The sequence below is a fragment of the Alosa sapidissima genome, chromosome 2, assembly GCF_018492685.1.
Source record: "Alosa sapidissima isolate fAloSap1 chromosome 2, fAloSap1.pri, whole genome shotgun sequence".
Taxonomy (NCBI): domain Eukaryota; kingdom Metazoa; phylum Chordata; class Actinopteri; order Clupeiformes; family Clupeidae; genus Alosa; species Alosa sapidissima.
In genome coordinates this window covers 34301274-34322875 of record NC_055958.1, presented here as the reverse complement: position 1 = coordinate 34322875, position 21602 = coordinate 34301274, and the positions used below count along the sequence as shown (strand labels likewise).

The 21602-nt window shown below is 41.8% G+C and overlaps 1 protein-coding gene, 2 long non-coding RNA genes and 1 pseudogene across 3 annotated transcripts; 3 read left to right on the top strand and 1 right to left on the bottom strand.

Annotated features, from left to right (window-relative positions):
- Positions 1–131: 131 nt before the first annotated feature.
- On the bottom strand, positions 132–11947 carry LOC121693452. Its single transcript, XR_006025507.1, has 4 exons — positions 11048–11947; positions 9136–9140; positions 9026–9032; positions 132–142 (listed from the first exon to the last, which is right to left on the bottom strand). It is a non-coding gene; the product is annotated as an uncharacterized LOC121693452 (long non-coding RNA).
- LOC121693402 lies at positions 2518–10666 on the top strand. Its single transcript, XR_006025491.1, has 3 exons — positions 2518–2528; positions 3321–3323; positions 10005–10666. It is a non-coding gene; the product is annotated as an uncharacterized LOC121693402 (long non-coding RNA).
- LOC121693354 lies at positions 6177–10007 on the top strand (annotated as a pseudogene).
- Positions 11948–14048: 2101 nt separating the features above from the next.
- Positions 14049–18868, top strand: LOC121693008 (E3 ubiquitin-protein ligase TRIM39-like). The gene is made up of 6 exons (XM_042072136.1): positions 14049–14729; positions 15038–15133; positions 15385–15615; positions 16574–16596; positions 16682–16800; positions 17326–18868. The coding sequence occupies exons 1-6, from the start codon at positions 14349–14351 to the stop codon at positions 17922–17924; spliced, it is 1449 nt and encodes a 482-aa protein (XP_041928070.1). The 5' UTR covers positions 14049–14348; the 3' UTR covers positions 17925–18868.
- Positions 18869–21602: the final 2734 nt, after the last annotated feature.

Below are 21602 nucleotides of genomic sequence, written 5' to 3'. Positions count from 1 at the left end.
ACCTTCACTCCCTTTTTGCCTACATTATTGAATGCCAATAGTAGGCCTATCTCATAAACAATATCCTGCCGCCCCTTTGACATTCCCTTTCCAAGGCTTTTGACTGCAGACACAGAGTCACTGCATATTAACACCTTCCTATCTCGTAGTTGATCCGCCCACTGCACACCATCAAGATGGCATATAACTTGTGTTGCCCCCTGCAGGTAACCCCAGAACCTAGTCAACGTCAGCCGTTTCTCAGACGTAACCCCAGGCCTAGGCAGTTAAGACCCACGATACCCCCTAGAGGTTATTGTAGATAGCAGAGGGACCTACTGTCGAGCGAAGTTGCACGTCTTCCCTCTGCGGCGCAGATAACCTATTACTCCTATTTTTAAATATCCCCCTTGGAAGTTGATCGGGCTTCCGTGGTGGATTTATTGAGATGTTTATGAAAAAAGGAGCGACTACGCCTAGGTCTCGAACAGTTGGCTAACGTGCAAAGATGTTTGACCCTAGAGTTTATCTAGAGACACAGGTTATAGGCTACTTCTTGCTCACGTTTTATAAGGATGGAGATTTTATTACCGTTCAGCAGTACTAAAGTCCAACTAACCCAAGTCTTAGACAGAGCAGATGAATAACCATTTTAAACCAGTTATCTTACCCTCCTGCTGGAATTCGTAGAAAAACCAAGAAAAGACAAATACTGCTTGAAGAATTGGATGCCAAGGTTAAATGAGTTTTTTACTTTTCAGCACTTTGGTGATGTTACAAAATGCGGCGTAATATCCACTTGCAGGTTACAATGTTGTAGAAAATGGAAAAAGAGTAAATCCACAAAATAGGAAAATAGTAAATCCAGAAATGAAGAAGAGATTACAATAAAAATGGTAAATCCACAAATGGAGAAAAAGAATATAAGGAAAAAAGTAAGTCCTCAAAAAGGGGAAAAAGTTTTTATCTGATTATCTTCTGCAGTCACTCTCTGTCGGAGTAGCAGGTCTGATATCTGCAACAGGTTCCACAGAGTTTCGGTCCGCGACTCAGCCTGGCACGACGTCCAACACTTTGCTTCTCAACGAATTTCGGAGGACGAATTCTAACAACCGCACGCGACATCATAAAGCAAAAACCCAACGAGTTGAAGGAAGGAAAAAAAGAAGAAGCAGCCCCGATCATTTGGTTCGACCCCTATTTATACTAGGTAGACTTGACCTCCCCCACACATTCCTAAGGCAAATCCATCCTACTTTCCCACGACAGTTTAGAACCTTCTAGAAGTTCCCACGATAGCTGGGAATATTCTCACGGTAGCTGGGAAAATTCTCACGATAGCTAATACATTCTAGAAGTCACTTATCTCCGGGTTACATTTCGGAGATGCAACATTACATTCAGTAGGCTAATTATGGTTTAGATAGTTTCAGAAGTTACACAAACAGTTTACATTCAATGACAATTATAACAATGTGACATTACATTTAACAACGTACACTTACAGTCATCAAGAGAGTTCGGTTACATTCTTACAGGTTACAAACACTTATGACATTACAATGCAATCTGAATACATTCAGTTAAACAGTTTTGAGACATACAATTCTCTAAGTACATAATTCCCTAAACTTTACAATATCAGGCTACTAAAGTACTTGTATTGATTCATTTCATTCATCGCACTTTATTATGTATTATGAGGTCATTGTTTGCAGTTATGGTTCATTTTCCATTCTTTTATTCACATTCAATAATCATCAACTATTTCTGAGGTCAGGGTGATTTGGTTTAGTAATCCTGCACATTGTTCAACATCTGCTTCAACACATTCATTCACTTCCACGCTTTCAGGTAAACTTAATTCAAGAGTAGGTTGCAAGGTCATTGGTTTAACATTACGATTCAATTCCTGGTCAGTTTCTTTCCTAATTTGTCTAATCATATTTTCTAGATCAGAGAGATTACCTTGATAGCTAGCGCTGAATCTAGCCTTTCTGCGTTTTCGCCTTGTAAGACGTATTGGTTTTGTGCTACCGCTCTGTGGTCCATATGGATGGTGTTCAGGCAACACGTCAGGGTGATAATGTAATTTAGCAGAGTACAGGTACAGAGCCAATGAAATGCAGTTGACATCCAACCAGAAGTGCAAAGAAGCATTAAATACCAAGTGCAGATAGAGTATGGTTGTGTAGACAATAGAGATTAATAATGTACAGTGTATGGATAAAGATTCCAGATGACATGTTTATATATACTGTATACAGTACCCTCCAGAATTATTGGCACCTTGGGTAAAGTTGACTAAAAACAGGTATAAAAAATCTTTTGAAGATTCATTGTACTCTCACAATGAAAACAATGAGGAAAATCCACCCTTGAAGGGAAGAAAATGTATTCTGAGAAAAAGGAAAATCTCATAAAGAAGTAAATATTTTTAATGAAAACATGTTGCTCACAATAATTGGCACCCCTAGAAAAAGCTTATATACAGAACCTAACAGAAGCATTTTCCCATCTAATTTCAACTTATTTAAGTTAATTAGAGTGTCTGTGAACTTTCAGAAGTAGCTCATGACTTTCTTTTTCACTAAGGTATGAAAATAAAGTGACACAGAGGCTAAATCCTCTAGTCATTTTTCAACATCAGAAAGACAAGAGAATACACTAAATTTAAATAAAAAGAAAGTGTGTTGAAATTTTTATAAGTCAGGAAATGTCTATACCAACTAGGTACTTTGTTGAAAATGCCTATATTTGCAGTTAAAACAATGATTAAATGGTTCTAATCAACTGGAAATGTGACAAACATGCTTGGACAAAGATCCAAGGTTATCTTGCCCACACGTACAGTATGGAGGATGGTAATATAGGCAAAGAATTCCATAAGAACCACTATTGGAGAGTTACAGACAGAGGTGTCATCTTGGGGTCACCAAGTCCACCAAAAAATCTTCAAAAGTGACCTCATTGCTAATAGCTTATTTAGAGGGCATGCTGGTAACAGCCTGTCTAGTCATTTAATTACCAATGTAAATGGCAGGAGTTACTGAATGGTACAGTGGCTTTGTCTGGAAGTGTGGTCTATTGTCAGATGAAATGAAAATTGCACTCTTTGGCTAGAAACATGTTAGGTGTGTTTGGCATATATAGAAGAATAACTATACTGAAAAGAACCCCATACCTAATGAGAATTATGGTGGAGGGGCTGTGCTATTGTGGGGCTGTTTTTATTTCCAAAGGCCTTGGGAATCTAGTTAAGGTGCATGGTATCCTGATCAACAAGAAGAACCTGAACATTTTCAAAGGAATTCTGTCAATCTCTGACAAGACACTAAAAGTTGGTAATGATTGGATCATTCATCAGGTCAATGAACCAAAACAAACGTCCAGATCAAAACAAATACACAAAATCAAGCTTCGGCCATTGCCATCTCAGTCCCCTGATCTAAACTCCATAGAAAAACAGTGGGGTGAGTCAAAGAGGAGAATGCACAAGTGTGGACCTAGGAATCTGGACGATCTGGGGAGATTTTATAAAGATTAACAGTCTTAAATCTCTTGGTTTGTATTCTCCAACTTTATGGGGTGTCATAGGTGAATATTACAAGCTGTTTTATTGGCAAAGGGAGGCTTAAAATGGTATTATAAGCAGGGGTGCCAATAATTGTGAGCAATGTGTTTTTGTTCAAAATATTTATTTATTTTTGAGATTTTCCTTTTTCTCAAAATAAATTTGCTTCCCTTCAAGGTTGGATTTTTCCTATTTGTTCCATTGTGAGATTACAATGAATCACCAACAGATTATTTTTTATACCCATTTTTACTTTAACTAATAATTCTGGAGGGTACTGTGTATATATACTGTATATATACTGTACACACACACACACACACACACACACACACACACATATATATGTACAGTGTATTGCAGTATATTGCACAGGTTTATGGGCAGGCTATGGAATATAAAAAATAGCAGTGCAAGGCCATAAGTGAAACAGTGTAGGAGTAAATGTAAACAGGTAAACAGTGCAATACAGTCAATGTAAACAGGTAAACAATGCAGTAGTAAAAAGTAAACATGTAAACTAGTAACAGCTGTGCAAATACTAGACAGGAGGTGTAGTTTTGTTACAGCCTCTGGAATGAAGCTGTACCTGGGCCTGCTGTTACGGGAGCGCAGGCTCCTCTGCCACCTGCCAGATGGGAGTAGAAAAGACCATGTTTGGGTGGGTGGCATCCTTGACAATGGATTTGGCTTTGTTTGTACAGCTTTTATGATATGTGTTGTGGATGGAGGGGAGTTGGGAGCCAATAGTCCTTTGGGCAGATTTCACGCGTTGCAGTTGCCGTACCATAGATATGCAGTTAGTGAGTATGCTCTCAATGGTACAACTGTTCAAAGTCATTCAATCAACCCTATCGGCACTGGCATGCACACACTTCTTGAAAAAACAAAAAGGGTGACATGTCACAACATGGGACCCCAACCTTACACAAAAGCTATGATGTGTCTTAGTGTTTTTAACTTATATCATAAAATAAGTAAGCCCACATTTTTCCACTTTCTTGGGCTAGTTTTCAGTGCCAGTTTCATATCAAATCATGAAACATTAAGTTGCCAACAATCTTTAAAAAATACTTCAAGCACCTCTGATCTTGATCATACATATGGCAAAGAAAGACGTTAGATTGTTGGTTTTGGATATCTGAAAATGCTTCGCTCTTGGACCTCATCTTGCCTGCAGTACCCCAACATTACCACAAGATAATGGTCGTACGTAAAGTAGGAACCTGACGTGGAGCAAGCCACTTTTCCATGTCAGACGTTTTTTTTTATAAATCTGAGCGTTGGCGTGCATTTGAGCGTACGTACGGGCTAAGATCAAATCTGTGCATATAAGAGCGTTTTATAAATGAGGCCCCTGCTGAACAGCAGTAACTCCACCCTGTGGAAGGGTTTAGTATGTTTAAGCTGCAGATCAGGGAGTGCTGAATGTGTTGCTCTTGGCCTTCTGGTCATCCTGAGGTAACCCCACTGCTCACCCATCTACACTACCTATGGCTGCCCGCAACAAATTCAAATCACTAACACTTGCCTGATGAATCAGTTCTGGGAAATTATCCATCATTCAGACAGGTGCAGCATGATAAAGATATAATATATAAAATAAAATAAAGACAAAATAAAAAAAGACAAAATAAAAACAAAAAGACTATAATTAATGGACCTTGTGAGGACTGTGAAGAGCTATCTGAAGTATGCTGTAGTACTTGACTGGATTAGAATGGTGGCCTGCACCTTTAAGAGCTGGAGGCCACATAAGAGTAAGGAGCAGCACACCACACATATGTTTATTTATTTAATTGGTTTATTTAAAGCAACATTTTTTAATATTGATTGCCCACTGCTGACCACATTCATACAACTGTGCATAGTGTTGCTTACGATCAGATTAAGAGAGGAGATCACAGCTGTATGTGGCTCCACACAATATCACATGTGATTACGCACCTCTCACTTTACTTTACAGATTCTTGAGCACACACTTCATTGTATTGTGTATATGTACCTGTACTACAAAACACTTTATTCTCTTCATTATGTAGGACATTCATCTGTACAGACCACATGTTGAGAATCTCATCTGCCTATTTGGAACCTGAACACCAGGATCAGTGTCTGTGTTGGAGAGAGTGTGTAATCCACTGATCTGGGGCCAGCCTCAGTGTGCAGCTAAATGAACCCATATGTACACTATGTTATCCATATATAAATGTACACAATGTTATCCATGCTAAATTAACCTATACACAACATTATGTTGCACATGTTATCCATGTGACTATGTGGGACTTACAGACTTCTTGCTCTTTTTCAATTTCTTACATTTACGTTCATTTTTAATATGTATTCAAAAACATCTTAATTGCCTCATCAGGCATCAGGGAAAGTCTTGCCTGTCCTGTCCCTGTGCCTCTAGCAGCTACAGTTCTAGGCTGAGTTCTAGGTCACCCTATACAGTTCACACCCACAACTGGAACTTTGAACTGAACTCCAGTTGGTGGCAGCAGAGACCAGGGAACTGGCCCGGCAACTACGGCTGGCCAATCAGAATCCTTTCTTACCATAGTCCCTCCCTCTGCCTGACTCGTGCAGGAGCAGGAAGTGAAGTTAAGTGACAGGTTGATTTGTTCCCTCCACTAGACACCTTAATGTGGGATACTTTAGCTAGAACCTTCTTACTTAAACACAGTTTTTAAAAGTAATGAGGGGAACAGTTTGGGTCTGAAGCTGGTGAGGCTGAAAGTTGGCTGGATGAATGTGTGAAACAGAAGAATCTGAGTTTGGGAATGACGCGTGTGCTGTGACTGCTGAAAGTGAAAGTGAAGCTGGCGAACCAGACTGAGGACAACAAACAGGAGACTTTACAGAAAAGACAAAATGGCTTCTAAACATGAAGAGGATCTCACGTGTCCTGTGTGCTGTGACATCTTCAAGGATCCCGTCATTTTATCCTGTGCTCACAGTGTGTGTAATGCCTGTCTGCAGCAGTTCTGGGAGAGCAAAGGATCCAGAGAATGTCCCTACTGCAGGAGGAAGTGCTCAAAAGATTTGTATCCTCCTAGCAAGGCGTTAAGGAATCTGTGTGAGACCTTCTTACAGGAGAGAAGTCAGAGAGCTTCAGCAGGGTCTGAGGTGCTCTGCAGTCTGCACAGTGAGAAACTCAAGCTCTTCTGTCTGGATGATAAACAGCCTGTGTGTTTGGTGTGTAGAGACTCCAAAAACCACACTGGCCATAAATTCCATCCTATAGATGAAGCAACTCTTGACTGTAAGGTAAGAATGATTTCTCTTAATTATGGTGATCACCTTGGATATGAATGAACGTCACTGTTGATGTAGAGATGCTGCAGTCTGCAGTGAAGTCTGTTATTAATTTCAGGAGGAGCTCAAGATCAAACTGCAGCTCTTACTGGAGAACAAGAAGACTTTGGAGGAGGCTAAAGTGACCTGTGATAAAACAGCAAAACACATCAAGGTGCGGACCAGGCACATGTTACATAACATAGGTGGAGATGTGAATCAAGTCAGATGTACCTATCACTCAAAATATGTTTTTAAAGGAACAAAGTTTGCTGCTAATTGGATAACCTTGACAACAGCTTTAATGGAGAATTCAGGCGATTTTCACAAAGGTCTACAGCTAAAGCCAGGGGCGGGGCTATAGACCCTTTCAAGAGAGTTCCATTATCAGCATCTTAGTTGGCCCCACAAGACTTCCGTTTTAACATTCCATATGTTATCTTAATGCAGAGGAAGTAGATTGGGGCCCAAATAGAACGTTCAAGCATTGTTTTTGTTTGCCTTGTTGAAAGGGGCTATAGGTGGGGCCACTGCCTCTGGGCCCTCCCCCAGCATTTAAATGAGGCCGACAACTGCAGTGCATGATGGGTACGATATCTGGAGGATCCATGAACGTCATCAAATTGCGACTGCACTGACTAGTGAATGATGTATAGCACATGCCTGGTGTATCTTGCTCTTATGCCAAGCATCAGCCCTGGATCATTCTTACGTTTAAAAGACTAACGCAAACAACACAGCATTTATTTATAGTTTTTATTCCAGTAGTGCATTAAAACCTTCAGAAATGAGTTATCAAGGATGTTCAATATTCAAGGATGATATTTTTGGGTCTTGCCTCTCCATTCCGCAGCTCTAGCTTGAACGTTAGTCTACTACACACTAAAGCGTAATTTGGAACAAATCATGAGCATGCAGAAGAGACAGAGAGTAAGAGGCAGGTTCCACGTAGCTTGTCATGGTTGACATCTCCTGTTAAATATAAGAAACGTCAAGAGAAAAGAAATTATAAAGGCAACAAAGACAATTTGCCTGTTGAAACGCTAAGTGGCTACCAGGCTCAAAATTCTCATTTAATTGCAAACAGAAATGTAAAGCTTCCTACATTACATGCTTCCATTTCCAAAGCAACGAGTGAAGGGTGCTTGTATTAACTTAATATTGTGATATCAATGTGGTGCAATCAAACAAGGCTAGAATTGGTGAGACTGTTGAGCAAGAGACTCTACCAAGAGCTGGCAAAAGGGCCTTATAAGAACCATTGAGACTCTTCTTAAAGTGACAGTACACTGGAGCAATGAATGAACATAAATTGATTTGATCTAGACTCAGGCCCATCACACAGAGAAGCAGATCAAGGAGGAGTTTGTGAAGCTTCACCAGTTTCTACGAGATGAAGAGGCAGCCAGGATAGCTGCACTGAGGGAGGAAGAGGAGCAGAAGAGTCAGATGATGAAGGAGAAGATTGAGAAGATGAGCAGAGAGATCTTATCTCTTTCATACACAGAGCCATGGAAGAAGAGATTGGAGCTGATGACATCACATTACTGCAGGTAAGAACCATCCACTCTCATGAAGTGAGTTATGTAAACATTGGATTACTGATTTTATGGTTATATGTATCATATACTCATGTACTCATATACATGTACTACATGTATTTGAATTTGAAAAGACGGTGCAACACTGATTGACATTTAATTATTTATAATTTTCCAGAACTACAAGAGCACAGTGGAAAGGTGAGTGATCTGCCTCCTGTCTCTCTCTTCTCTGTGGTTCTGAACCCAAACCCACAGCAGCACTGACTCCTGAATGTTATTCCAGAGCCCAGTGCACACTGCAGGATCCAGAGAGGGTTTCAGGAGCTCTGATCAATGTGGCAAAGCACCTGGGCAACCTGAAGTTCAGAGTCTGGGAGAAGATGCAGGAGATTGTTCAGTACAGTAAGTACAGTACAGTCACACACACACACACACATAAAAACAATATTCACTGATACATATCGGTATTTGAACCTTGAAGATGCGAGCAATGGCAGTCTTAGCTTTTATGACGCCCTCGGCAACCAATTTTCAAGACTAAACCAATTTACTTCGGTGAGATGTCAGATTTGTTTTGTTTTAATTTTTTTAACAATTTCACACAATCCTGAAAAATAACACAGGCTACAGTGAAACTATATAAATCTGTATTGAAGATGTTATGAATGGACTTGAGGCCATTTGTGGTGTGATTAACTTTAGCTCCTAATTGCGTAAGTTGTGCGCTATTCCCTTTACGCCTGCTCCAGAATGTAGGTAGACGAGGTCCAGTTGTGAACCTGTCCCCAGGCTCTATCACATTGTATCACATCAAATCGAATCACACCTAAACGTTATGTATTCAAATGTATTGTTTCTGAATCAAACAGCCCTATTGATAACGAGTCACATTCTCATCACAAATCTCTGTGTTCTTTCTCTCTGCAGCTCCTGTGACTCTGGATCCCAACACTGCAAAATCCAATCTCATCCTGTCTGAGGATCTGACCAGTGTGAAATGGGGTGATGAGAGGCAGCAGCTTCCTGATAACCCAGAGAGATTTGATCACTTTGCCAGTGCCCTGGGCTCTGAGGGCTTTAACTCAGGGACTCACTGCTGGGATGTGGAGGTTGGAGAGAACACACAGTGGAGTGTGGGTGTGATGACAGAGTCTCTCCAGAGGAAGGGAGACTACACCTCCACAAGTGGATGGTGGTGTGTTGGGTGTAATGATGATATATATGGAGCATGTGCTACACCACAGACCCTCACTCTCCTCACAGTGAAGCAGAAACTCCAGAGGATCAGAGTGCAGCTGGACTGGGACAGAGGAGAGCTGTCATTCTCTGACCCTGATAATAACACCCACCTACACACTCTCACACACACTTTCACTGAGAGAGTGTTTCCGTACTTTAATGGCTGTCGGATGTCTCCTCTGAGGATCTTACCAGTGAAGGTTTCAGTAACAGTAGAGCAGCCCAGTCACATTGCTAAAACTAGTTATCTAAAAACCATGAGAATTATTCATTTTCTATTAAGATAAACAAAAAAATCTAGTTTGTTTTGTTTTAGTATAAAGAAATTTAGCAATTTCTCGTTAAATCATTTGACTCCATTTAAAAAGAGTTATTTTAAGACGTCTCATCATGAAAACAAGGAAATTTGGCTGCCAGTGCTTTAAGCAAATTTGTCTTAAAAACAAGCCAACTTGGTTGCCAGTATATTAGCCAACTTTGTCTTGATAAGACGTCTGGTCCCCCGGCGGTGGAGCGATCGGCCAAGTGTCATCAGAGCAGGGGCATTCGTCTCTCTCTTCGAAAAACTCTTGAAGATGCAACTCTTCCAATACCTCCTCTCCTAGCACTTCTGACAACCTTATACACACCTGATGCACACTTGCCGTGCTCTTCCCTCTCTCTCCCCTCCTCAACTTCCTTTTTCTCCACTTCCTTCTCTTCCCCTCTCTACCTCCTTCCTCTACCACTTTCTCCTCCTACCACACTGTATTAGTATGTATAAAGTAGGCTCTCCTATCCTCTAGTGTTGACAGATGCAGTGGTAATTCCTTGCTAAGGCATCGTCTTCTGGCTACTTTAATTTTGTTCAGAATTGTCTGATATGTTGAATATCCTCTAAAATAATTGCTGGTGTTTTGCCATTTATTACTCTATGACAGTGTTTCTATGTTGCAGATTTGTTGCATGCAGGCATTTTGATGATGTTTTTGGATCTATGTTTTTCTGCACTGCTGCAACAAGCACATTAAAATATCACCACTGCAGTGAATCTAATAGCTGTTCTGTTCTATGAGGCATTGTCTTCTGGGTACTTGAATTGCATTTCTGATGTTCTGTGTTTAGAATCCTCTGAAATAATTGCTGATTTTATATCATTTATTACACTATGATGGTTTGTTATCCAGGTCTGTGTTTTTACACTGCTGCCACAAGCACATCAAAATATCAGTTCAATAAATGATGTGGATATTTCTGCTTGGTCTCTCCTTTTTAGAACTTTGCAAGTGATTATTGGCTATATACATTAAAATACAATTAATTTAGTTTTCTTTTTTAATTATTGGCAAATTGGTTATGTATATATAACGCCTAGAGTATGCTGTGCACACTTGTACATCATTTCATATGAGTTACATTTAAAGATGTATACTGCCATCTAGTGGTGGTTATTGTGTAACTACACTCTTCTCTCACCTGTGAGGTTTCCAGTAGCAGAGCAGCAACACAGCACAGGTCCAGCTGGTTCTGCTGCTGCTGTCTGATCTGAGGTCAGAAATGCTGGAGATTAAACAGCACTATAGAGACTGAGAGCACTGCAGTAAACACAAACTCCTGCACTACTGAACTCTGATCATCATGCACATGAAATAAAGAATCATATTAATCTGATGCATTGGCAGTGTTAGTGTCTCTGTCTCTGTCCTTCATAACCAGATGGAAGGTCTAATCTACACCAGGGAGCTTTGGGCTTTGCTGAGTTTGAACACAATGAGAAGGAGGAATAAACAGTCAGAACTGTGTGATTTCCACAGACAGATAAAACAGCTCTAATGATACAACCCACATCATTACAATTGCATTAATGAATCCCTTATGGAAATATCAACAGGACTCAATAATGATACTACAACCCACATCATTACAATTGCATTAATGAATCCCTTATGGAAATATCAACAGGACTCAATAATGATACTACAACCCACATCATTACAGTTGCATTAATGAATCCCTTATGGAAATATCAACAGGACTCAATAATGATACTACAACCCACATCAATACAGTTGCATTAATGAATCCCTTATGGAAATATCAACAGGACTCAATAATGATACTACAACCCACATCATTACAGTTGCATTAATGAATCCCTTATGGAAATATCAACAGGACACAATAATGATACTACAACCCACATCATTACAGTTGCATTAATGAATCCCTTATGGAAATATCAACAGGACTCAATAATGATACTACAACCCACATCATTACAATTGCATTAATGAATCCCTTATGGAAATATCAACAGGACACAATAATGATACTACAACCCACATCATTACAATTGCATTAATGAATCCCTTATGGAAATATCAACAGGACTCAATAATGCTGTTTCATATTCATCCCTTTTCATACCCAACCTGCCTAACAGGTAGCTAACAGGAAGTAAAAAGAGAAATGCAGTAACTGAATGGGTACAGGGAGCACACACCACACACACACACACACACACACACACACACACACACACACACAGGTGTTGTGTGGAGACTCACTGCAGTGCATATTCACACACATCACCAGGAGCTGTGTGTGACTCTAGGCTGTTCAGGACAGATTTCTGTTGAAGATGGTGTGACCTTAATGCAAATACACACATTCAAAATACTGAACATGACAGTTGAGAGAATCAGCTGTTCTTACCTGGGGTCAGTAATTCTTACCTGGAGTCAGTAATTCTTACCTGGAGTAAGAAGTTCTTACCTGGGGTCAGTGGTTATTACCTGTGGTTAGCACTCTGGACTTGTAAGCTGTTCTTACCTGGGGTGGGTCAGCTGTTCTTATCTGGGGTCAGTAATTCACACCTGTGGTTAGTTGGTGTTTCAGGACTTCATCATCAGATGACCTGACTGAGGTTGGTGAGGCCCCAGCCTGTGCCCATCACATTTGTTGGATCTGTTAGTGTACACAGTGACCAGTGACCATACTGCGCTGTGTCCAGGTGACCAATGTCCATACTGCACTTTGTCCAGGTGAGCAGTGTCCATACTGCGCTGTGTCCAGGTGAGCAGTGTCCATACTGCGCTGTGTCCAGGTGAGCAGTGTCCATACTGCGCTGTGTCCAGGTGAGCAGTGTCCATACTGCACTGTGTCCAGGTGAGCAGTGACCAGTGTCCATACTGCGCTGTGTCCAGGTGAGCAGTGTCCATACTGCGCTGTGTCCAGGTGACCAGTGTCCATACTGCACTGTGTCCAGGTGACCAGTGTCCATTCTGCGCTGTGTCCAGGTGAGCAGTGTCCATACTGCGCTGTGTCCAGGTGACCAATGACCAGTGTCCATACTGCACTGTGTCCAGGTGAGCAGTGACCAGTGTCCATACTGCACTGTGTCCAGGTGACCAGTGTCCATACTGCGCTGTGTCCAGGTGAGCAGTGACCATACTGCACTGTGTCCAGGTGACCAGTGACCAGTGTCCATACTGCACTGTGTCCAGGTGAGCAGTGTCCATACTGCGCTGTGTCCAGGTGAGCAGTGTCCATACTGCGCTGTGTCCAGGTAGCGCTGCCCCTCCTGACCCCCAGCTTCCTCTGTGTGTGTCCAGCTGGATGACCTTTGACCTGCAGGCTCCTGTGATGACCAGCATGCTGTGGGCCCTGCAGAGGGACTGGACAGTCAAAACTCTGCAGCTGACCTCTACAGACTCACACCTGGTCCCTCGTCGCTGCATCATATGCAAATAAAATGAGCCACATACACACTGATACAGCAGCCAGACTGAATGAATATTATTCTAAAATGGTTGTGGTGTGATTAAAAACCAGAAACAGTGTATGTTGTAACAGTCTGATAAACCATGTGCAATGTATACTTTGGCACGGTGTTCAGGCTTGTAAATGACTAAACTCCACAGATAATATGTATTCACTGATAGACAGCAGAACATGCAAAACAGTTTCACTCTTCATATGAGGTTTAGTAGAATATGCATTCACATACACTTCAGGTGGATTGAGATCATTGTGTAAACAGCAGAGGAAAAGCATATTTTACTTGTTTGAATCTGTTGAAACATTCAGAGATGTAAAAGTAGAAAGTACTGCCAACACGGGTGATATCACAAATTAGCTGATCTACCTGGCTTAAGAGTTGTGCTAATTAGAATCAGCTGATTAAGTGAATGGTTTGAACAAACATGTGAAGCCAGACTTTTACACCTCAAACATTATAAATAGAAAGTACACCCATAATCAACCAATAAGTTACCCATAATCCCTAATTGCTGCAGTGTAAAAAATAGAACTTGCCTTTTGTTCTGCCAAATACATTCACACATTCTGGTATTTTGAATTTAAATCTGGAAAAAAAGGAAATGCTGTGAGACCGACCAATCAGCTTCCTGCTCCTCCAGATCCCTCCCTCTAACTCTCGTTTCCTGAATGAGGAAGTGAAACTCAGGCACAGACTGCTGCTCTGCTCAACATTACTCCTGTAGAACTCGTCAGGCATGCGGACTTTTCTGGGGGAAATATCAAGGAAGAGTTACATTGCTTCTGTTCAAAACCTTACAGACATTTGGATAAGTTTGCAGATTGACAACTAAAACACAAACGGGACTCAGAGACTCAGTAGATTGATCAAACCTGTGAAAGTGAAAGTACAGATTGTCAACCAGTCATAACCAGAGGGAAACGTTTACTTGGATTGCATTTATTCTTTGAAAATGGCCTCTAAACTAGAAGAGGAGATATCTTGTCCTGTGTGCACGGAGATCTTCAAGGATCCTGTCATCCTGACCTGTAGTCACAGTGTGTGTAGAGTCTGTCTGCAGCAGTTCTGGGACACCAAAGGATCCAGAGAATGTCCGGTCTGCAGGAATACATCGCTGAAAGATTCTCCCCTCCCAAATCTGACTTTAAAGAACCTCTGTGAGGTTTACTTACAAGAGAGAGATCATACGGACGCACTCTGCAAAGAGCACAAAAGAAAACTGGAGCTCTTCTGCCAAGATGACAAACAGCTTGTGTGCCTGGTGTGTCTGTGCTCAAAATTACACAAACATCACAACTTCAGTCCTACTGTGGAAGCTGCCTGTGAGATGAAGGTAAGGCCTTTTGTATCAGTATAGCAGCACCTCCTTGCTTGTCCTTCTATAGAGAAGATACTGCTGCTCACTATAACTGTACACATACAAATTACACTTTACTGTTGAGCCCTAATGAAGCACTCACAGTTTTAACATTATGGGATGTGTGCACCTCAAGCCCATACTGTACATAGAAAAGTACATGTTTGTTAAGCGTCTCACAGTATCCTTACAAACATGTGTGCACATACAGTATGTGATTAATAACATGTGGTTGTTGAGTTTGATAATGGAGTGAGTTTGCTAAAGTGATCCGTTCATTTCAGGAGGAGCTCAAGAACAAGCTGCAGCCTCTACAGGAGAAGCTGGAGGAGTTTGAGGAAGCTAAAGTGACCTGTGATGAAACAGCTGAGTATATTAAGGTCAGTGTTCTAGTGTCATATGAGTTCACTGTTTGTACACATCCAAGGATGCTTCTGGCAGTCATTTCATAATGCCATGACCTGGAGACCATATTGTCAGGTGACATATTGCTGGTGAATCATCAGGTGCTTTGTTTCCTACCTATCTGCCACCTCCCCCAATCATATTTAAGTCATATTAATCAATGATATTTTCTGTATTTTATCAATGTGTGAAACTTCACTCATGTAGCTGATGTAATTTGATTCAGACTCAAGCCCAGAACACAGAAAAGCAGATCAAGGAGGAGTTTGAGAAGCTTCACCAGTTTCTACAAGATGAAGAGGCAGCCAGGATTGCTGCACTGAGGGAGGAAGAGAAGCAGAAGAGTCAGATGATGAAGGAGAAGATTGAGAAGATGAGCAGAGAGATCTCATCTCTTTCAGACTCAATCAGAGACATAGAAGAGAAGATGGGAGCTGATGACATCACATTCCTGCAGGTAGGAACATCCACTGTCTGTAAGGGTGTTGGATCTGTCCAGTGATAATTTAACAATAGCACATCTGGCTGTAAGGGTGTTAGATCTACAAGTCTAATTCCAGTGATAATTTAACAATAGCACATGTGGCTGTAAGGGTGTTAGAGCTCTAACTCTAATACCAGTGATAATTTAACAATAGCACATCTGGCTGTTTTGTTGAGGTGACCTGCCCATGCCACCCACCCCATTGCATTATCCTGATGTGTGATGTCATCTTTGGTCTCATTCTGCCGGGTTTGTGTCAGTGGTCTCTGATTGAGTGTGCTGTTGATATGGTGTGAGATGATTCTAGAGAGTAGAGCAGGAACACAATAAGATGGGAGAAGAGCAACACGCACACACACATCAGGTACAACCAGGAAGCTCATTTAGGCATGCTATGGCATAAGGCAGAACACTTCTACTGTAGTGTAGCTCTTTCGAGGCCAAGCCCCCGAGTGAGTCTGGTGATATCAGGCTGCTGTAGTTCTACTGTAGCCCCTGAGTGAGTCTGGTGATATCAGGCTGCTGTAGTTCTGTAGCCCCTGAGTGAGTCTGGTGATATCAGGCTGCTGTAGTTCTGTAGCCCCTGAGTGAGTCTGGTGATATCAGGCTGCTGTAGTTCTACTGGGACAACAGAAAGGGTTTTGAGTTTGGGGACGACAGACAGTCTCTGTTGGCAGCGTTTATGGATGTCAGTGGCGAGTTGATCAAAACTCTGTTTATTGTCCTAGGAAGTGGGGGGGGGGGGTTCTGATGAAGGAATAACCTTTCTCAGAAGGCACTTAAAATTAAAATCTTTTCGGTATTGTCAATTGGTCAGTCTCCTAAAAACAGTGCTATAGGAACATTCAAAATTGACAAAGATGTAGCAAAAGACCTTAGACCTTATTATAGCAACAACGTTTAACCTACTTTCTCTTTTCTTATTTTCCAGAACTACAAGAGCACAGTGGAAAGGTGAGTGATCTGCCCCCTGTCTCTCTCTTCTCTGTGGTTCTGAACCCAAACCCACAGCAGCACTGACTCCTGAATGTTATTCCAGAGCCCAGTGCACACTGCAGGATCCAGAGAGGGTTTCAGGAGCTCTGATCAATGTGGCAAAGCACCTGGGCAACCTGAAGTTCAGAGTCTGGGAGAAGATGCAGGAGATTGTTCAGTACAGTAAGTACAGTACAGTCACACACACACACACACATAAAAACAATATTCACTGATACATATCGGTATTTGAACCTTGAAGATGCGAGCAATGGCAGTCTTAGCTTTTATGACGCCCTCGGCAACCAATTTTCAAGACTAAACCAATTTACTTCGGTGAGATGTCAGATTTGTTTTGTTTTAATTTTTTTAACAATTTCACACAATCCTGAAAAATAACACAGGCTACAGTGAAACTATATAAATCTGTATTGAAGATGTTATGAATGGACTTGAGGCCATTTGTGGTGTGATTAACTTTAGCTCCTAATTGCGTAAGTTGTGCGCTATTCCCTTTACGCCTGCTCCAGAATGTAGGTAGACGAGGTCCAGTTGTGAACCTGTCCCCAGGCTCTATCACATTGTATCACATCAAATCGAATCACACCTAAACGTTATGTATTCAAATGTATTGTTTCTGAATCAAACAGCCCTATTGATAACGAGTCACATTCTCATCACAAATCTCTGTGTTCTTTCTCTCTGCAGCTCCTGTGACTCTGGATCCCAACACTGCAAAATCCAATCTCATCCTGTCTGAGGATCTGACCAGTGTGAAATGGGGTGATGAGAGGCAGCAGCTTCCTGATAACCCAGAGAGATTTGATCACTTTGCCAGTGCCCTGGGCTCTGAGGGCTTTAACTCAGGGACTCACTGCTGGGATGTGGAGGTTGGAGAGAACACACAGTGGAGTGTGGGTGTGATGACAGAGTCTCTCCAGAGGAAGGGAGACTACACCTCCACAAGTGGATGGTGGTGTGTTGGGTGTAATGATGATATATATGGAGCATGTGCTACACCACAGACCCTCACTCTCCTCACAGTGAAGCAGAAACTCCAGAGGATCAGAGTGCAGCTGGACTGGGACAGAGGAGAGCTGTCATTCTCTGACCCTGATAATAACACCCACCTACACACTCTCACACACACTTTCACTGAGAGAGTGTTTCCGTACTTTAATGGCTGTCGGATGTCTCCTCTGAGGATCTTACCAGTGAAGGTTTCAGTAACAGTAGAGCAGCCCAGTCACATTGCTAAAACTAGTTATCTAAAAACCATGAGAATTATTCATTTTCTATTAAGATAAACAAAAAAATCTAGTTTGTTTTGTTTTAGTATAAAGAAATTTAGCAATTTCTCGTTAAATCATTTGACTCCATTTAAAAAGAGTTATTTTAAGACGTCTCATCATGAAAACAAGGAAATTTGGCTGCCAGTGCTTTAAGCAAATTTGTCTTAAAAACAAGCCAACTTGGTTGCCAGTATATTAGCCAACTTTGTCTTGATAAGACGTCTGGTCCCCCGGCGGTGGAGCGATCGGCCAAGTGTCATCAGAGCAGGGGCATTCGTCTCTCTCTTCGAAAAACTCTTGAAGATGCAACTCTTCCAATACCTCCTCTCCTAGCACTTCTGACAACCTTATACACACCTGATGCACACTTGCCGTGCTCTTCCCTCTCTCTCCCCTCCTCAACTTCCTTTTTCTCCACTTCCTTCTCTTCCCCTCTCTACCTCCTTCCTCTACCACTTTCTCCTCCTACCACACTGTATTAGTATGTATAAAGTAGGCTCTCCTATCCTCTAGTGTTGACAGATGCAGTGGTAATTCCTTGCTAAGGCATCGTCTTCTGGCTACTTTAATTTTGTTCAGAATTGTCTGATGTGTTGAATATCCTCTAAAATAATTGCTGGTGTTTTGCCATTTATTACTCTATGACAGTGTTTCTATGTTGCAGATTTGTTGCATGCAGGCATTTTGATGATGTTTTTGGATCTATGTTTTTCTGCACTGCTGCAACAAGCACATTAAAATATCACCACTGCAGTGAATCTAATAGCTGTTCTGTTCTATGAGGCATTGTCTTCTGGGTACTTGAATTGCATTTCTGATGTTCTGTGTTTAGAATCCTCTGAAATAATTGCTGATTTTATATAATTTATTACACTATGATGGTTTGTTATCCAGGTCTGTGTTTTTACACTGCTGCCACAAGCACATCAAAATATCAGTTCAATAAATGATGTGGATTTTTCTGCTTGGTCTCTCCTTTTTAGAACTTTGCAAGTGATTATTGGCTATATACATAAAAATACAATTAATTTAGTTTTCTTTTTTAATTATTGGCAAATTGGTTATGTATATATAACGCCTACAGTATGCTGTGCACACTTGTACATCATTTCATATGAGTTACATTTAAAGATGTATACTGCCATCTAGTGGTGGTTATTGTGTAACTACACTCTTCTCTCACATGTGAGGTTTCCAGTAGCAGAGCAGCAACACAGCACAGGGACAGAGTCAGAGGACAGTTTCCAGTAGCAGAGCAGCAACACAGCACAGGGACAGAGTCTCTGTCTCTGTCCTTCATAACCAGATGGAAGGTCTAATCTACACCAGGGAGCTTTGGGCTTTGCTGAGTTTGAACACAATGAGAAGGAGGAATAAACAGTCAGAACTGTGTGATTTCCACAGACAGATAAAACAGCTCTAATGATACAACCCACATCATTACAATTGCATTAATGAATCCCTTATGGAAATATCAACAGGACTCAATAATGACACTACAACCCACATCATTACAGTTGCATTAATGAATCCCTTATGGAAATATCAACAGGACTCAATGATACTACAACCCACATCAATACAGTTGCATTAATGAATCCCTTATGGAAATATCAACAGGACACAATAATGATACTACAACCCACATCATTACAATTGCATTAATGAATCCCTTATGGAAATATCAACAGGACTCAATAATGCTGTTTCATATTCATCCCTTTTCATACCCTACCTGCCTAACAGGTAGCTAACAGGAAGTAAAAAGAGAAATGCAGTAACTGAATGGGTACAGGGAGCACACACCACACACACACACACCACACACACACACACACAGGTGTTGTGTGGAGACTCACTGCAGTGCATATTCACACACATCACCAGGAGCTGTGTGTGACTCTAGGCTGTTCAGGACAGATTTCTGTTGAAGATGGTGTGACCTTAATGCAAATACACACATTCAAAATACTGAACATGACAGTTGAGAGAATCAGCTGTTCTTACCTGGGGTCAGTAATTCTTACCTGGAGTCAGTAATTCTTACCTGGAGTAAGAAGTTCTTACCTGGGGTCAGTGGTTATTACCTGTGGTTAGCACTCTGGACTTGTAAGCTGTTCTTACCTGGGGTGGGTCAGCTGTTCTTATCTGGGGTCAGTAATTCACACCTGTGGTTAGTTGGTGTTTCAGGACTTCATCATCAGATGACCTGACTGAGGTTGGTGAGGCCCCAGCCTGTGCCCATCACATTTGTTGGATCTGTTAGTGTACACAGTGACCAGTGACCATACTGCGCTGTGTCCAGGTGACCAGTGTCCATACTGCACTTTGTCCAGGTGAGCAGTGTCCATACTGCGCTGTGTCCAGGTGAGCAGTGTCCATACTGCGCTGTGTCCTGGTGAGCAGTGTCCATACTGCACTGTGTCCAGGTGAGCAGTGACCAGTGTCCATACTGCGCTGTGTCCAGGTGAGCAGTGTCCATACTGCGCTGTGTCCAGGTGACCAGTGTCCATACTGCACTGTGTCCAGGTGACCAGTGTCCATTCTGCGCTGTGTCCAGGTGAGCAGTGTCCATACTGCGCTGTGTCCAGGTGACCAATGACCAGTGTCCATACTGCACTGTGTCCAGGTGAGCAGTGTCCATACTGCGCTGTGTCCAGGTGACCAATGACCAGTGTCCATACTGCACTGTGTCCAGGTGAGCAGTGACCAGTGTCCATACTGCACTGTGTCCAGGTGACCAGTGTCCATACTGCGCTGTGTCCAGGTGAGCAGTGACCATACTGCACTGTGTCCAGGTGACCAGTGACCAGTGTCCATACTGCACTGTGTCCAGGTGAGCAGTGTCCATACTGCGCTGTGTCCAGGTGAGCAGTGTCCATACTGCGCTGTGTCCAGGTAGCGCTGCCCCTCCTGACCCCCAGCTTCCTCTGTGTGTGTCCAGCTGGATGACCTTTGACCTGCAGGCTCCTGTGATGACCAGCATGCTGTGGGCCCTGCAGAGGGACTGGACAGTCAAAACTCTGCAGCTGACCTCTACAGACTCACACCTGGTCCCTCGTCGCTGCATCATATGCAAATAAAATGAGCCACATACACACTGATACAGCAGCCAGACTGAATGAATATTATTCTAAAATGGTTGTGGTGTGATTAAAAACCAGAAACAGTGTATGTTGTAACAGTCTGATAAACCATGTGCAATGTATACTTTGGCACGGTGTTCAGGCTTGTAAATGACTAAACTCCACAGATAATATGTATTCACTGATAGACAGCAGAACATGCAAAACAGTTTCACTCTTCATATGAGGTTTAGTAGAATATGCATTCACATACACTTCAGGTGGATTGAGATCATTGTGTAAACAGCAGAGGAAAAGCATATTTTACTTGTTTGAATCTGTTGAAACATTCAGAGATGTAAAAGTAGAAAGTACTGCCAACACGGGTGATATCACAAATTAGCTGATCTACCTGGCTTAAGAGTTGTGCTAATTAGAATCAGCTGATTAAGTGAATGGTTTGAACAAACATGTGAAGCCAGACTTTTACACCTCAAACATTATAAATAGAAAGTACACCCATAATCAACCAAGAAGTTACCCATAATCCCTAATTGCTGCAGTGTAAAAAATAGAACTTGCCTTTTGTTCTGCCAAATACATTCACACATTCTGGTATTTTGAATTT

What these genes read in the sequence shown, in the direction of transcription:
- LOC121693008 (XM_042072136.1), top strand. Translation starts at nt 14,349, where the DNA reads ATGGCCTCTAAACTAGAAGAGGAGATATCTTGTCCTGTGTGCACGGAG. An exon ending in AAGCTGCCTGTGAGATGAAG is followed by an intron (nt 14,730 to 15,037) that starts GTAAGGCCTTTT and finishes CGTTCATTTCAG; the next exon opens with GAGGAGCTCAAGAACAAGCT. An exon ending in GCAGGAGATTGTTCAGTACA is followed by an intron (nt 16,801 to 17,325) that starts GTAAGTACAGTA and finishes TTCTCTCTGCAG; the next exon opens with CTCCTGTGACTCTGGATCCC.